This window comes from Pristiophorus japonicus, chromosome 10 (genome assembly GCF_044704955.1).
Source record: "Pristiophorus japonicus isolate sPriJap1 chromosome 10, sPriJap1.hap1, whole genome shotgun sequence".
Classification (NCBI taxonomy): domain Eukaryota; kingdom Metazoa; phylum Chordata; class Chondrichthyes; family Pristiophoridae; genus Pristiophorus; species Pristiophorus japonicus.
Window position 1 is genome coordinate 102699221 of NC_091986.1, and position 18266 is coordinate 102717486.

The window sequence follows — 18266 nt, forward strand, 5'->3', positions numbered from 1 at the left end:
GTCTTATAAAATTCTCCCAGTCCTCAGGTTTGCTGCTTTTTCTGGCCAATTTATATGCCTCTTCCTTGGATTTAACACTATCCTTAACTTCCCTTGTTAGCCACGGTTGAGCCACCTTCCCCGTTTTATTTTTACTCCAGACAGGGATGTACAATTGTTGAAGTTCATCCATGTGATCTTTAAATGTTTGCCATTGCCTATCTACTGTCAACCCTTTAAGTATCACTCGCCAGCCTATTCTAGCCAATTCACGTCTCATACCATCGAAGTTACCTTTCCTTAAGTTCAGGACTCTAGTCTCTGATTTAACTGTGTCACTCTCCAGCTTAATAAAAAATTCTACCATATTATGGTCACTTTTCCCCAAGGGGCCTCGCACAACAAGATTGCTAATTAGTAATTTCTCATTATACATCACCCAGTCTCGGATGGCCAGCCCTCTAGTTGGCTCCTCGACATATTGGTCTAGAAAACCATCCCCAACACACTCCAGGAAATCCTCCTCCACCGCATTGCTACCAGTTTGGTTAGCCCAATCAATATGTAGATTAAAGTCACCCATGGTAACTGTTGTATCTTTATTGCACGCATCCGTAATTTCTTGTTTGATGCTGTCCCCAACCTCACTACTACTGTTTGATGGTCTGTGCACAACTCCCACTAGTGTTTTCTGCCCTTTGGTATTCCGTAGCTCCACGCATACGGATTCCACATCATCTAAGCTAATGTCCTTCCTTACTATTACATTAATTTCCTCTTTAACCAGCAACGTCACCCCATCTCCTTTTCCCTTGTGTCTATCCTTCCTAAATGTTGAATACACCTGGATGTTGAGTTCCCAGCCTTGGTCACCCTGGAGCCATGTCTCTGTGATGCCAATTGCATCATATCCATTAACTGCTATCTGCGCAGTTAACTCGTCCACCTTATTCCGAATACTCCTCGCATTGAGCCACAGAGCTTTCAGGCTTGTCTTTTTAACACACTTTGCCCCTTTAGAATTTTGCTGTAATGTGGCCCTTTTTGCTATTTGCCTTGGGTTTCTCTGCCCTCCACTTTTACTTTTCCTCTTTCTATCTTTTGCTTCTGCCCCCATTCTACTTCCCTCTGTCTCCCTGCATAGGTTCTCATCCCCCTGCCATATTAGTTTAACCCCTCCCCAACAGCACGAGCAAACATTCCCCCGAAGAAATTGGTTCCGCTCCTGCCCAGGTGCAGACCATCTGGTTTGTACTGGTCCCACCTCCCCCAGAACCGGTTCCAATGTCCCAGGAATTTGAATCCCTCCCTTCTGCACCACTCCTCAAGCCACGTATTCATCTGAGCTATCCTGCAATTCCTACTCTGACTAGCACGTGGTACTGGTAGCAATCCTGAGATTACTACTTTTGAGGTCCTACTTTTTAATTTAGCTCCTAGCTCCCTAAATTCGTCTTGTAGGACCTCATCCGTTTTTTACCAATATCGTTGGTATCTATATGCACCACGACAACTGGCTGTTTGCCCTCCCCCTTCAAAATGTGCTGCACCCGCTCCGAGACATCCTTGACTCTTGCACAAGGGCGGCAACATACCATCCTGGAGTCTCGGTTGCGGCCACAGAAACGTCTATCTATTCCCCTTACAATACCCCTATCACTATAGCTCTCCCACTCTTTTTCCTGCCCTCCTGTGCAGCAGAGCCACCCGTGGTGCCATGAACTTGGCTGCTGCTGCTGTCCCCTGATGAGTCATCCCCCTCAACAGTACCCAAAGCGGTGTATCTGTTTTTCAGGGGGATGACCGCAGGGGACCCCTGCACTACCTTCCTTCCACTGCTCTTCCTGTTGGTCACCTTTGAACTTCACTCCGAGGTGATGTTATTCTTTACAGACCACCCATTTCCAGTCTCTCACTGCCTGCATGACACACCAAGGCTTTCATGGCTGGGATACTTGTCAGATATATTCTCTTGCTTGTATTAGCTTAATCGAAGACTTCAAGGGCTGAGTGCAACCATGTCCAGGACAAAATTGAGTCAATGATAAAAATGCTGGATTCTAGGCTCAGTTTGTGGAAGAAAACTATTCTGTCTTTAATACTCGTATGAATGACTCCACGAGGTCTAGTATTGTACTCGAACTGTTGTGACCTTAGTCCCATTTGTTGAGCCCAAATTTGCCCCCAGGGTTAGAACGGCGCATCTCCGTGTGGTGCGTCAACTTTTTAAGAACAGAAACGGCGCCTATTATTTACCTTGGGATTCTCCCCTCCGTCCAGTCAATCCAGGCCCTTGGCGCAGCGCAGCAGAACGCGTGGTTGCGGAGCCAGTTCCCAGCGCTGAAAACAATGCCGGGACCTCTGCACATGCGCGCTAGACTGTGCGCACATGTGCAGTAGCTCCTCGCCCCCAAGGCTGCGTGGGAGGGGCCTAAAGCACGCCACCCGTAGCCCTGGCCGAATGGGCTCACCGGGGCGGCGAAGATCGGACTCAGGCTTCCCTCCCTCCCTCCTGTCAGCTACGCTGCACCCCCTCCCTCCCTCGTGTTCAGCTCCCATTCCCCCTCCTTCCCCGTCCCTCCCTTCCTCCACTCCCCCACTCCCTCCACGTCCTCGGCGGGCCCCGCCTGAAGTCTTCGGCCCGGCTTCCTCTCGTCGGTGGGGCCTGTTCAACCTCCCCCTCTCCTCTCACCCTCTCTCCTCTCTCTCCCTCCCTTCTCCTTCTCTTTCTCCCTGCTCCCCAGCCCCTTCCTCCCCACCCTCCCTCCACCCCACCCCTCACTCCACCTCCCCTCCTCCCCACCCCCCACTCCACCCACCACCTCCCCACCCTCCACTCCACCTCCTCCTCCACACCCCCCACTCCACCCCCCTCCTCCCCACCTCCACTCCACCCCCCTCCTCCCCACATCCCACTCCACCCCCCCTTCTCCCCACTCCACCCCCCTCCTCCCCAACCCCCACTCCACCCCCCTCCTCCACACCCCCACTCCACCCCCCTCCTCCCCACCCCCCACTCCACTCCCCGTTCTCCCCACTCCACCCCCCTCCTCCCCACCCCCCACTCCACCCCCCCCTCCCCACCCCCCACTTCACCCCCCTCCCCACCCTCCACTCCACCCCCCTCCTCCCCACCCCGTCTCCTCCCCACCCCCCACACAACCCCCCCTCCTCCCCATCCCTCATCCCCCTCCTCCCCACCCCCCCCGCCTCCCCACCCCCCACTCCACCCCTCTCCTCCCCACCCCCTCCTCCCCTCCTCCCCACCCCCCCACTCCTCCCCCCTTCCTCCCCAACCCCCACTCCACCCCTCCTCCTCCACCCCCCCCACTCATCCCCCCCTCCTCCCCACCCCCCCACTCCACCCCCCTCCTCCCCACCCCACCCCCCACTCCCCCTCCTCCCCACCCCACCCCCCTCTCTCTCCTCCCCACCCCCCACTCCCCACCCCAACCCCACTCTCCCTCCTCCCCACCCCCCTCCTCCCACCTCCTTCCCCCTCCTTCTCACCCCACCCCCCACTCCCCCTCCTCCCCACCCCCCCTCCTCCCCACTCCACCCCCTCCTCCCCCCCACTCCACTCCCATCCTCCGCACCCCCACTCCACCCCATCCCCCACTCCACCCGCCCTCCTCCCCATCCCCCACCCCCTCCTCCCCATCCCCCACCCCCCACTCCACCCCCCTCCTCCCCACCCCCCCACTCCACACACACCTCCTCCCCACCCCCCACTCCAACCCCACCTCCTCCCCACCCCCCACCCCACTCCACCCCCCTCCTCCCCACCCCCCACTCAACACCCCCTCCTCCCCACCCCCCCACTCCCCACCCCCCACTCCACCCCCCTCCTCCCCACCCCCCACTCCCTCTTCTCCCCACCCCACCCCCCACTCTCCCTCCTCCCCACCCCCCCTCCTCCCCACTCCACCCCCCTCCTCCCCACCCCCCACTCCCCCTCTTCCCCACCCGCCACACCCCCTCCTCCCCACTCCACCCCCCTCCTCGCCCCCACTCCACTCCCATCTTCCGCACCCCCACTCCACCCCATCCCCCACTCCACCCGCCCTCCTCCCCATCCCCACCCCCTCCTCCCCATCCCCCACCCCCCACTCCACCCCCCCTCCTCCCCACCCCCCCACTCCACACACACCTCCTCCCCACCCCCCACTCCACCCCACCCCTCCTCCCACTCCCCCCTCCTCCTCCCCCCCACTCCACTCCCATCCTCCGCACCCCCACTCCACCCCATCCCCCACTCCACCCGCCCTCCTCCCCATCCCCCACCCCCCACTCCACACACACCTCCTCCCCACCCCCCACTCCACCCCACCCCACTCCCCCTCCTCCCCACCCCCCACTCCACACCCCCTCCACCCCACCCTCCACTCCACCCCACCCCACCACTCCACCCCCCCCCACCCCACCACCCCCCCTCCACTCCCCTCTCCTCCCCACCCCACCCCCCCTTCCACCCTCCCTCCACACCTTCTTCCAAGTAGCGTTGGTCCATCATCGGAAACAATCCACAATGGTAAATTGTGCACCACGCCATCATGGGATACACTTACATCTGCACTACCAACAACTGATATCAGTTCCTTGGTGTAGGTGCACAGCTTTGCCTGAACTGGGACCAGCTTGGGTCGTTCAGCTTGATCGTTCCATAGCCTCAAAGGCTTCCTGGCTCATTACTGACTGAGTCGCCCTCGTGTCCACTTCCATGAAGACTGGAACGCCATTTATCTCGACTTTCATTATCACTGGAGGATAATCTGCGGTGTCGGTATATACTCCATACACTTTGTCCTGGGACTGAGCTGCCTCTCTAGCCATCTCCTCGTAATCCGCGCTGGATTCACAGCCATCTATTGGCTCCTCTTCCACGTGGTGAGTCACAGCTCTTTTGCACATTTGTTGGAGGTGGCCCTTTGTGCTGCAGCCTTTGCACACACAGTCTCTGAACCGACACTGATGAACTCTGTGATTAACTCTGCAACGCCAACATGGTGCTACTCGACTTACGTTTGCACCCCCTCGGCGGACTCTTGAGTTAAAGGACTCGGGGGGCTTGTACGCTCTGTCCTGGGCAGATTCGCGTTCAACAGTTCTGCCTGTTAAAGGTGCCATTCTATTTACAGTACTTGCTGGGTTTGAGTCCTGAGAGTGAGTCATCATCTGCTTGGAGCTGCAGCTTGAGGTCATGAATGCCTGGCTGATGCTGATGGCCTTCTGCAGAGTGACGATGGTTTCGGCAGACAGTAGCCTGTGAAGAAGGGCCTCATGACCGATGCCAATTACGAAGACGTCCCGCAATGCATCGGCGAGGGATGCGACGAATTCACACGGTCCTGCCAGTCTCCTGAGTTCAGCAGCGTACTACGTGATTTCCTGGCCCTTGGGGCGGCGGTGTGTATAAAATCGATGCCTGGCCTGCTCTCCTTCGGTTTGAGTTGGTCCCGAATTAGCACTTTCAGCTCCTTGTATGACTTGGTCGTTGTTTTCTCTGGTGCAAGCAAGTCCCTGACAAGGCCGTAGACCGCGGGCCCACAACTAGTCAACAGGATAGCTCTGCGCTTATCTGCCAACGTGGCTGGATTATCGCCTACCAGGTTGTTTGCTACGAAATATTGGTCGAGCCACTCCGTAAAGGCTTCCCAATCTTCACCCTCTGAGAGCTTTTCTAATGCACCGTTAGTCATTTTTGCGTGAAAGTTCGCAATCTCGTCGCCAGTTGTTATGTCTTTAATTAGGAACAGGAGCAGGCCATCTAGCCCCTCGAGCCTGCTCCGCCATTCAATAAGATCATGGCTGATCTGGCCGTGGACTCAGCTTCACTTACCCGACCTCTCGCCATAACCCTTAATTCTCTTATTGGTTAAAAATTTATCTATCTGTGACTTGAATACATTCAATGAGCTAGCGTCAACTGCTTCCTTGGGCAGAGAATTCCACAGATTCACAACCCTCTGGGAGAAGAAATTCCTTCTCAACTCAGTTTTAAATTGGCTCCTCCGTATTTTGAGGCTGTGCCCCCTAGTTCTAGTCTCCCCTACCAGTGGAAACAACCTCTCTGCTTCGATCGTGTCTATCCCTTTCAATGTTTCTATAAGATCACCCCTCATCCTTCTGAACTCCAACGAGTAAAGACCCAGTCTACTCAATCTATCATCATAAGGTAACCCCCTCATCTCCGGAACCAGCCTAGTGAATCAACTCTGTACCCCCTCCAAAGCCAGTATATCCTTCCTTAAGTAAGGTGACCAAAACTGCACGCAGTACTCCAGGTGCGGCCTTACCAATACCCTATACAGTTGCAGCAGGACCTCCCTGCTTTTGTATTCCATCCCTCTCGCAATGAAGGCCAACATTCCATTCGCCTTCCTGATTACCTGCTGCACCTGCAAACTAACTTTTTGGGATTCATGCACAAGGACCCCCAGGTCCCTCTGCACCTCAGCATGTTGTAATTTCTCCCCATTCAAATAATATTCCCTTTTACTGTTTTTTTACCCCAAGGTGGATGACCTCACACTTTCCGACATTGTATTCCATCTGCCAAACCTTAGCCCATTCGCTTAACCTATCCAAATCTCTTTGCAGCCTCTCTGTGTCCTCTACACAACCCGCTTTCCCATTAATCTTTGTGTCATCTGCAAATTTTGTTACACTACACTCTGTCCCCTCTTCCAGGTCATCTGTGTATATTGTAAACAGTTGTGGTCCCAGCACCGATCCCTGTGGCACACCACGAACCACCGATGTCCAACCCGAAAAGGACCCATTTATCCCAACTCTCTGCTTTCTGTTCCCCAGCCAATTCTCTATCCATGCTAATACATTTCCTCTGACTCCGCGTACCTTTATCTTCTGCAGTAACCTTTTATGTGGCACCTTATCGAATGCCTTTTGGAAATCTAAATACACCACATCCATCGGTACACCTCTATCCACCATGCTCGTTATATCCTCAAAGAATTCCAGTAAATTAGTTAAACATGATTTCCCCATCATGAATCCATGTTGTATCTGCTTGATTGCACTATTCCTAGCTCGATGTCCCGCTATTTCTTCCTTAATGATAGCTTCAAGCATTTTCCCCACTACAGATGTTAAGCTAACCGGCCTATAGTTACCTGCCTTTTGTCTGCCCCTTTTTTTAAACAGAGGCGTTACATTAGCTGCTTTCCAATCCACTGGTACCTCCCCAGAGTCCAGAGAATTTTGGTAGATTATAACGAATGCATCTGCTATAACTTCCGCCATCTCTTTTAATACCCTGGGATGCATTTCATCAGGACCAGGGGACTTGTCTACCTTGAGTCCCATTAGCCTGTCCAGCACTAACCCACTAGTGATAGTGATTGTTGCACACCAGCTGCACATTTAGGGAGTGGAACCCTTTCCTGATGCAGTAAACTTCGGAATCTTGCAAGGATGCTCTCGAAGCGATGTGGGTACAGTCATTGTCACCCTGTATCCTGGGGAAGCCAGCAATTCTGGAGAACCCCACAGCCCTGTCTCTCATTGTCTGTGTGGTCATAGGGAAAGTGATGAACTGGTCCCTTTTGGCATACAGTGCAGCAGTTACATGGCGAATGCAGCAATGGGTGGCGTGCTGCGAGATTAAGCATATGTTCCCAGTTGAAGCTTGAAATGATCCCATAGCATAGAAGGCAAGTGCCGCTGCTACATTTACTTCTACAGGTAAGGCAGTACTCCTTCTACTTCTTGGCCATATGTCTGCCCTGATTAGTTGGCAGATCTCAGTGACGACCTCCTTTCTGAATCGCAGCCTGCGAACGCAGTCTGCCTCACTCAGTTGCAGGTATTAGCACCTCTCCTTATAGATTCACCGAGGGTAAGGCCCCCTCCCCATCAATCTGTCTCCCCAATATCAGCGTGGAATTAGTCGTCGCCTCTGCATGCCATGTATGGCCAACGCCCTTATCACATCAGGCATGCTAAAAATTGCACCCATTATTATTGTTATTATGCAGATAAATACTTAAATCACTGACATCTTTCCTCTCCGTTTGGCTCCACAAGGCTGGGTGAAGCCCTAGATCGGACCACACCCTGATCTGTGCATGCGTTTGTTTGTTCCTACACTGATTCTCTTGGGTCACCGGTGACAAATGCTGATTTCTAGGTTGCTGCTGTGCCTGTGCACAAAACGTCCCGTTTTGGATGCTGACCGAGCTCGAGGCATAGGTTGAAGGAGTGCCGGCCGGTCAGGATCGCAAGCTCGGTCGGATACAAGCACAACAACTCGATCGGACACAAGCACAACAACTTGATCGGACACAAGCACAACAACTCGATCGGACACAAGCACAACAACTCGATTGGACACAAGCACAACAACTCGCTGCTTGGCTTCAAAAGCAGACGGGCTCTGGTGCTCGTGTACGGCCGAGCTTGCGATCCTGCCCGGCCGGCACTACTTCGACCCGTGCCTGTAGCCTGGTCAGTAATGATTGTGTTGGGGTGGACAGTCGTGATTTGGGTGAAAAAGAACCCAGTAAAGTTATTTCAGTTTCCTCTGAAAAAATTATATGTGTTTTTTACATTGTCTCTATCCAAAAACTCGGAGATTACTTTCCAAGTTATTTTCAGCGTACACTATCAAAAAAAGTCCATGCATTTGTACTTTATTTTGTCTTCTTTTGCCTGGCCCCATATTTCATTTCCTTAAGTTCATAGAAAGTTTTTTTGGGGGCTTTTTGGCAGTGTGCGCCGCGCTGAAAAACGTTGTGGATGGCCAAAATCGCCTAACTGCACAAAAACAGCGCCCAAGCCCGTTTTCACTCGTGTCTGCGCCAAAAATTTTAAACTGACGCACATGTTCGGCGCTGGCATACAAACATTGGATAAAGTTGGAAACAGAGGATTTCATGGGAAAAAACATTTGGACGCCAAAAAACGGCACACAATCGTGGTGAAAATAGGGGCCATAGACAATTAAATATAAGGAACATAATGGTTTCTGTGTTGTTGAGGCTTTAAATGTGTCATCTGTGGAACACAAAGGATCAGAGTTGAATAGTGTGGGTTGTAAGATTTTACCATTTAAACTGAAGTCAATACCCCTGAATATTTAATTCCCAGTCCTGGTCACCTTGCAACCACGTCTCTTTAACGGCTATAAGATCATACCAATTTATATGTATTTGTGACGTCAACTCATCTATTTTGTTAACCAATACGGGAATTAAGGGTCATGGGGAGCGGGCGGGTAAGTGGAGCTGAGTCCATGGCCAGATCCGCCATGATCTTGTTGAGTGGCGGAGCAGGCTCGAGGGGCTAGATGGCCTACTCCTGTTCCTAATTCTTATGTTCTTATGTTGTTATGTTAGATGCAGTTATTTTATTTACTTTGGTAACAGATTGATGAACTAAGGCTATTTAGAGGTGTGTTTCTGTGTAGGCCTCAATATTTCTTTTTTTAATTGACAAACCAATTAGTGATTACAAAATGCTTTGTGTAAGACTTCATTTGCAATCCCAATTCACATGCAGGCCATCTGAACTTACCAAATATGAATTTCTGATAAATCTCTGTCTATCTAATCAATGCCATCACAGAACATCACAAGTATTCTGAAAATATCCAGTTTTGATTTGCATAACAAATCTGTGGCATTTTTGTGGAATATAATTGATTGTTTCACAATCTGGCTAGTGCCAACTCATAGCTGAAATGAATTAGTGTACAATCAACTCCAAAAGCATACTTTTGCAAACAGTCACAACAGAATGTCCTTTCAATTCAGTTTCAATTTCAATCATACCTCTTATTCCACCATAACGAGAATAAAATTTAGTGGTAGATGATGAACTCTTTGCAGTTTTCAAATACCCCAAAGATATGTTCTTTTTGACATTCCATAATTCATCCAGATCAATAGCTGGGGAAAACAATACCAACATTCACTAATTCTATAAAAGGAAATTATTATACTCTTTTATTTCAACTGTTCCTAATACATGTAGGGTAAATTGTTTTAGAACTCTATTTGTATTTACATTGTATTCATAAATATATTTTTGTGTCACAATAAATTGTCTTTCCTGTGACTATTTCTCTGCTCCTTTCACATTCTCCAATTCTTCTGTATCTTTTTTAAGTTTTATTCTTTCTCTCTGTATGACTCTTCGCATAATTTTTTCATTGTAACGTCTCTATCCCTCTATTTATGCCCAACTCTTTTCCTCACTTTCTGTAATTCCCTACTTTCCTCTTAACAAAAATCTAGTAAAGAATAGCAGCATTGATTTCAAAAGAGGAAGGTCATGGTTGACCAACCTTATTTAATTATTTGAAGAAGTAACAGAAAGAGTAAAACACTGAATGTAACATATTTGTGTTTTCAAAAGGCCTTCGATAAGGTACTGTATAGTACCTGTAGTCTCATGACTAAGGTCAGAGCATGTGGAGTTAGGGACAAGAAGCAGAGTGAGTAGAAAGCTGCTGCAAAACAGAAAACAGAGAAGTGGGATTACGGCAAAAAAGTGGGAAGTGATATAAAAACAGAAAATGCTGGAAATCTCAGTAGTTCAGGCAGCATCTGTGGAGAGAAAAACAGAGTTAATGTTTCAGATCGATGACCCTTCATCAGAACTGGTGAATGTTCGAAAAGAGCACTGAAAGGAGGAGGGGAAGAAAGAACAAAAGGGAAGGTCTGTGATAGGGTGGAAGGCAGGGGAGATTAGAGAGACAAAAGGGATGATGGGCCAAATTGAAATGGTAATGACAGAAGTTAGAAAAAGGTTAGTCTAGATATGGTGTGAATGGCGGAATAATGACCAGCTGCCATTGGAGACAAAGAGAAAAAAAACATAAGATCTGGTGGACAGAGGGGGGCGGGAGGGAGAGGGAAAGAGAGCCAAAAATGCGAAGAGGTTATGTTCTGACATTGTTAAACTTGATGTTGAGTCCAGAAGGCTGTAAAATGCTTAAATGAAAGATGAGGTGCTGTTCCTCCAGCTTCATTGGAACAGTGTAGAAGGCCGAGGACGGAGATGTCAGAGTGAGAGTGGAGAGGGAAATTAAAGTGACAGGCGACCGGAAGCTCAGGGTCACGCTTATGGACTGAATGGAGGTGCTCTGCAAAGTGGTTACCCAATCTGCGTTTGGTCTCCCCAATGTAGAGGATACCACATCGTGAGCAGCGAATACAGTATGTCACTTAGCGGCTGCAGGGCATTCTGGGGGGAGAGGAGGTCATGGTCCATAATGGGACCAATGACATAGGTAGAAAGAAGAATGAGATCCTGCAGGCAGAGTTTAGGGAGTTAGGGGAGAGATTAAAAAGCAGGACCTCAAAGGTTGTAATCTCCGGATTACTCCCAGTGCCATGAGCTAGTGAGTACAGAAACAGTTGGATAGAGCAGATGAATATGTGGCTGGAGAGATGGTGCAGGTGGGAGAGCTTTAGTTTTCTGAGGCATTGGGACTGCTTCTGGGGAACGTGGGACCTGTACAAGCCGGACGGGTTGCACCTCAACAGAGCCGGGACCAATATCCTCGCGGGTGCGGGGGGCTGGGGGCAGGGGGTGGGGGCGGGGATTGCTAGTATTGTTGGGGAGGGTTTAAACTAGCTTGGCAGGGGATGGGAACCTGAAAATAGATTCAGTAGGGAGGGGAGTCAAGCTGGAATTAGAAAGCAAAAATAAAGAAAGTGAGTTTGAAGAAGAGAGGAAACAAGCAGGAAAAAAGGGTAAAAAAACAAATTTAAAGGCACTTTGTCTAAATGCACATAGCATTCATAACAAAATAGATGAGCTGACGTCACAAATACATACAAATTGGTATGATCTTATAGCCGTTATAGAGACGTGGTTGCAAGGTGACCAGGACTGGGAATTAAATATTCAGGGGTATTTGACAATCCGGGAGGAGAGACAGAAAGGAAAAGGATGTGGGATAGCTCTATTGATAAAAGATGGAATCACTGCAATAGTGAGAAACGATATTGGCTCAAATGATCAGGATGTTGAAACAGTTTGGGTGGAGATAACGAATAATAAGGGGAAAAAGTCACTGATAGGCGTAGTCTATCGGCCCCTTAACAGTAGTAACTCTGTTGATCGGAGTATAAACCAGGAAATATTGGGGGCTTGTAAAAAGGGAACAGCAATAATCATGGGTGATTTTAACTTACATATTGATTGGACAAGTCAAATTGGTCAGGGTAGCCTTGAGGAAGAGTTCATAGAGTACATAAGGGATGAGTTCCTTGAGTATGCAACGGAACCAACCACAGGGCAGGCTATCTTAGATCTGGTCCTGTGTAATGAGACAGGATTAATAAACAATCTCCTAGTAAAGGATCCCCTTAGAATGAGTGATCATAGCATGGTTGAATTTCAAATTCAGATGGAGGGTGAGAAAGTTGGATCTCTAACCAGCTTAAATAAAGGAGACTATGAAGGTATGCGGGCAGAGTTGGCTAAAGTGGACTCGGAAAATAGATTAAAGTGAGGATGGCTGATGAACAGTGGTGTACATTTAAGGAGATATTTCACAACTCTCAAGAAAAATATATTCCATTGAGGAGGAAAGGATGTAATAGAAAAGATAGCCATCCATGGCTAACTAAAGAAGTAAAGGACGTTATCTAATTAAAAACAAGGGCATACAAAGTGACCAAAACTAATGGGAGGACAGAAGATTGGGAAGCTTTTAAAAGCCAGCAAAGAATGACTAAAAAAATTAAGAAAGGGAAGATAGACTATGAAAGTAAACTAGCATGAAATATAAAAACAGATAGCAAGAGTTTCGATAGGTTTATAAAAAGGAAAAGAGTGGCAAAAGTAAATGTTGGTCCCTTAGAGGACGAGACCGGGGAATTAGTAATGGAGAACATGGACATGGCAGAAACGCTGAACAAATATTTTGTATCAGTCTTTACGGTAGACGACACTAACAATATCCCAACAGTGGATAGTCAAGGGGCTATAGGGGGAAGGAATTTAACACAATCACAATCACTGAGGAGGTGGTACTCAGTAAGATAATGGGACTAAAGGCAGATAAATCCCCTGGACCTGATGGCTTGCATCCTAGGGTCTTAAGAGAAGTAGCAGCAGGGATAGTGGATGCATCGGTTGTAAATTCCCTGGATTCTGGGGAGGTCCCAGCAGATTGGAAAACTGCAAATGTAACACTCCTATTTAAAAAAGGGGACAGACAAAAAGCAGGAAACTATAGACCAGTTAGCCTAACATCTGTGCTTGGGTAAATGCTGGAGTCCATTATTAAAGAAGCAGTAGCAGGGCATTGAGGAAAGCATAATTCAGTCAGGCAGAGTCAGCATGGATTTATGAAGGGGAAGTCATGTTTGATAAATTCATTGGAATTCTTTGAGGATGTAATGAACAGGGTGGATAAAGGGGAACCAGTGGATGTGGTGTATTTGGACTTCCAGAAGGCATTTGACAAGGTGCCACATAAAAGGTTACTGCACAAGATAAAAGTTCACGGGTTTGGGGGTAATATATTAGCATGGATAGAGGATTGGCTAACAGAAAACAGAGAGTTGGGATAAATGGTTCATTCTCGGGTTGGCAATCAGTAACTAGTGGGGTGTCGCAGGGATCAGTGCTGGAACCCCAACTATTTACAATCTATATTAATGACTTGGAAGAAAGGACCGAGTATAATGTAGCCAAGTTTGCTGACGATACAAAGATGGGAGGAAAAGCAATGTGTGAGGAGGACACAAAAAATCTGCAAAAGGACATAGACAGGCAAAGTGAGTGAGCAAAAATTTGGCAGATGGAGTATAATTTGGGAAAGTGTGAAGTTATGCACTTTGGCAGAAAAATCAAAGAGCAAGTTATTATTTGAATGGAGAAAAATTGCAAAGTGCAGTACAGCGGGATCTGGGGGTACTTGTGCATGAAACATAAAAGGATAGTATGCAGGTACAGCAAGCGATCAGGAAGGCCAATGGAATCTTGACCTTTATTGCAAAGGGGACGGAGTATAAAAGCAGGGAAGTCTTTCTACAGTTATACAGGGTATTGGTGAGGACACAACTGGAATACTGCGTACAGTTTTGGTTTCCATATTTAAGAAAGGATATACTTACTTTGGAGACAGTTCAGAGAAGGTTCACTAGGTTGATTCCGGGGATGAGGGGCTTGACTTATGGGGAAAGGTTGAGTAGGTTGGGCCTCTACTCATTGGAATTCAGAAGAATGAGAGGTGATCTTAGCAAAATGTATAAGATTATGAGGGGGCTTGAAAAGGTGGATGCAGAGAAGATGTTTCCACTGATAGGGGAGACTAGAACTAGGGGACATAATCTTAGAATAAGGGGCCGCCCATTTAAAACTGAGATGAGGAGGAATTTCTTCTCTCATAGGGTTGTGGATCAGTGGAATTCACTGCCTCAGAGAGCTGTGGAAGCTGGGACATTGAATAAATTTAAGACAGTTTCTTAACTGATAAGGGTATCAGGGGTTATGAGGAGCAGGCAGGGATGTGGACCCGAATCCATGATCGGATCAGCCATGATCGTATTAAATGGCAGAGCAGGCTCGAGGGGCCGTATGGCCTACTCCTACTCCTATTTCTTATGTTCTTATAGTATACTAGATTGAAAGTACAAGTAAATCGCTGTTTCACCTGGAAGGAATATTTGGGGCCCTGAATAGTGGGAAGGGAGGAGGTAAAGGGCAGGTGTTGCATCTCCTGCGCTTGCACGGGAAGGTGCAATGGGAAGGGGAGGGGGTGTTGGGGATGACTGCGGAATGGACCAGGGTGTTGCAGAGGGAGCAGTCCCTTCAGAATGCTGAGAGGGAAGGGGAAGGCAAAATATGACTGGTGGTGGGATGACGCTGGAGGTGGCGGAAGTGGTGGAGGATGATCCGTTGAATATGGAGGATGGTGGGATGAAAGGTGAGCTACCTGTCTAGGAATTATCTTCTCTCCAGAACACAGTTCTGGTCTCCATATTATATAAAGGATATAGAGACACTGGAGAAAGTGCAAAAAAGATTTACAAGAATAATAGCTGAGATATATCTATCAGGAATGATTGAACAGACTGGGACTCTTTTCTCTCGAAAAGAGAAGGCTGAGGGGTGACCTGATAGAGGTCTTTAAGATTATGAAAGGGTTTGATAGGGTAGACACAGAGAAGATATTTTCACTTGTGCGAAGACCAAAACTAGGGGTCATAAATATAAGATAGTCACTAATAAACCAATAGGGAATTTAGGGCAAATCTCTTTATCCTGTGGTTAGCATGTGGAACTCGCTACCACAAGGGAACGTTGAGGAGAATAGCAGAGATGTATTTAAGGGGAAGCTAGATAAACACAAGGGAGAAAGGAATAGACGGTTATGCTGATAAGGTGAGATGAAGAGAGAAGGATTGTGTGGAGTATAAACACCAACATGGACCAGTTGGGCCAAAGAACCTGTTTCTGTGCTGTACGTTCTATGTAATTCTATGCAATGCTCTCTCTTCTGTATGTCCCCCAAAGTCCTTTACTGATTTACTCAATTTATTTGCTTTATTTTTGTTAAAGTCCAAGGTACACAGCAAGGTAGCAACAAACATGTATTGGGTTGTAGGTGGATACAGTTCAATAGTGGCATGTTAATGAGACCTCATCCTCAAAATTAACTGGACCTCCCACTGGAGGGACCAGGTATTCAGCTGACCCACTCCACCGGTCAGCCACCCGCCCACCCATAGTTAACTCCCCCCCCACCACCCCCAACTTATCACTTGCAAATATGTTTTTACTACATAAGCCCTTTAGAGTGTCGAGTTTACCTCCTTACACAGTTTCCATTATCAAACAAAATAAATATGATTCAACAGATGCAATAAGTCATTCAAGTCCTGTATGGAAAAAACTTCAACATACCTCTGATTATGCCTCAGGATTTTGCTCTATAGCTTATTTCATCCAATACAAACTTGATGAGAACTATAACACCTTAAGTAAGCAAGCCATCTCTTATATTGCACAGGCAGTCAATGAAGTGAAATCTGAAATCTAGATACTCAGTAGAGAACAAATTTCAACTTTATTTTAGAATTGATAATTAAATACTTCCATGTATAGAGTGAATAAAGTAAAGTAGCATTAGAGGTATAACTGTGTTGCCATTCATTTTGTGATTTCTGGTCAGCTAGGACTTAAACCACACTTTAGACCAGCTGTTAGCTGAATATCTTTAAAATTCATGTTATTTGGGGCTGGTATAATGTAAGATAATCAAAAGCAAAGAATTGTGACATTGTAATTTGAATAAGAGATTCTGTTTACAATGCATGGTGCTTTGTTTGATTTGACAGTAAAGATGGGATTGAGGTTTAATTTCTGGTAAAATACCGACATTTCTTCTATCCCCAACTTTTAGCAATTATTAGTGCAGCATGAGATTTAAAGTATCTGATCATCTGAAATAGGACTCACAAGTGATTTGTTTCTTTTCTTGCAGTTCATGGCTCTGGATCATAGGTAAGTCTTGAGATTTCTTCAGTGGACCATTGTACAGAAACATTTTTTCTATAGAAAAGTTCAGAATTATAGATCTATACAGTATCAATTAATTAAGCATAATTTAACAATATATTTACTACAGCCTGCTTTGCTCAACCCTGAAGTGAAAGCGAAAGCCCACGAGACATTTCTGTAGAACTATTTCATGTATGAACATAATATACATCATTCTACAGAAAATGAGGGAGAAAGCGAAAGATAAAACCAGATCACCACAGAAGATTTGGTTTTAAATGGAACGAGTCAAGTATTTTAATTAATACCATAGACGTAAATAAGACACATGATTGTTATCAATTCTGCAGCAATACAACTCCAAGAGACTATATAGTGTAATCTTTGAAACCAAATTTTGCAATCTGCTATGCTATTTTAAGCTTAATGTAGCTAAAGCTGTGAACCTACAGTGCTAAACTAACTTGCATCATATCAATTTAAACCCAGCTGAGGCTGTGTCATAATTCCAAAGCCAAGTTATTGTATTATTTGTAATGCTCATTCTGTTAATCATGTTATTTTCCATGTGTAGAGTGAAGAAAATAAAGTAGCATTAGATATAACTGTGTTGTCATTCATTTTGTGATTGCTGGTCAGCTAGGACTTAAACCACACTTTAGACTAGCTGTTAGCTAAATATCTTTAAAATTCATGTTATTTGGGTCTGGTTTAATGTAAGATAATTAAAAGCAGGTCAAATACATCATATATTAAAGTATAGCTATACAATTGAAAATTCCAATAAGCATTCTCTGCTAGCAGCAAGATCAACTTTTCACTCTATGATTCTATAAAAAATTTGCAGGGCTATGGGGAAAGTTGGGGTAGTGGGACTAGCTGAGAGCTGGCACAGGCTCGACGGGCCAAATGGACTTCTTCCGTGCTGTAACCATTCTATGATTCTATACATCGCCTACATTAGTTGTGGGCATCATAACATTGACATTTTTTAGTTAAACATACCCGGCGTGAAATTGGGATCGGTAGCAACTGCTGTTTGGTGCCATTGGGTATCAAAATGGTGACCGACATGTGCGTGCACATTTGTGGGGAAATTCACAATGGACGCCATATAGGTGAGGGGGTTAGCACGCGCACAGCTGAACATGCATTCAGCAGCTGTTAGGAGCCCCCACTAGCACCATTTAAAGGGATCATCAACTACTTACAGGTTAAATGCTGGTTGATTTCACATCTGGCTGTTGTTACAATTGTATAAGTGTTTGGTGCTTTCTACACTTGTTTCAAGTTGCAAAAGTCTACAGGGAGTGGTGTGACAAATGCCGAAGGGCTTTTTGCTGACTTCAAGGCTTCTGCACAAACCACTTGCTGCCAGACATGGTGGACTAGTAGGTATTCCCCTTGGAATACAGCACAACTTGAAGAATGAACAGAGGCCACGTTGAGCAGGACAAGCTGCTGAAAAACGGAGGAGGAGGAGAAAGGCTCTCAACTGGAGGCTGTATCCACCCAGGGTGCCCAGGGAACAATTCACCTACCTGAACCACAGTGAGGAACAACGTGCAAGAAGTCTGCGCTTCAGTAAGGATGTCCTCACTGAAATCAGCCTCCTGCTGCAGCCACAACTGCAACCTCAGAGCAGGGCAAAGATCGCATTGTCAGAGACAAGCAGGTGGAGCAACCACACAACTCACTAGGATTGCAGACTTCCTCATGGTGCAGGCTGCCATTGAATGCACGCACATCGCTTTGCAGGCACCGCATGTCAGCTCTGCCCTATACGAGAACGGAAAGAGTTT

At 47.0% G+C, this 18266-nt stretch overlaps 1 protein-coding gene across 3 annotated transcripts in view; it reads right to left on the reverse strand.

Moving 5' to 3' along the window:
* Positions 1 to 18266, reverse strand: part of LOC139275053 (uncharacterized protein C11orf97-like) — a 101140-nt gene that overhangs the window by 69869 nt on the left and 13005 nt on the right. The window contains exons 2-3 of one of the 3 annotated variants that reach the window (XM_070891976.1): positions 16423 to 16515; positions 9771 to 9887 (exon numbers count right to left, since the gene is read on the reverse strand). In XM_070891976.1, the coding sequence (XP_070748077.1) occupies positions 9771 to 9887; positions 16423 to 16515 (210 nt within the window). The remainder of the gene's footprint in view (positions 1 to 9770; positions 9888 to 16422; positions 16516 to 18266) is intronic. The other 2 variants (XM_070891978.1, XM_070891979.1) reach the window with 2 other exon arrangements.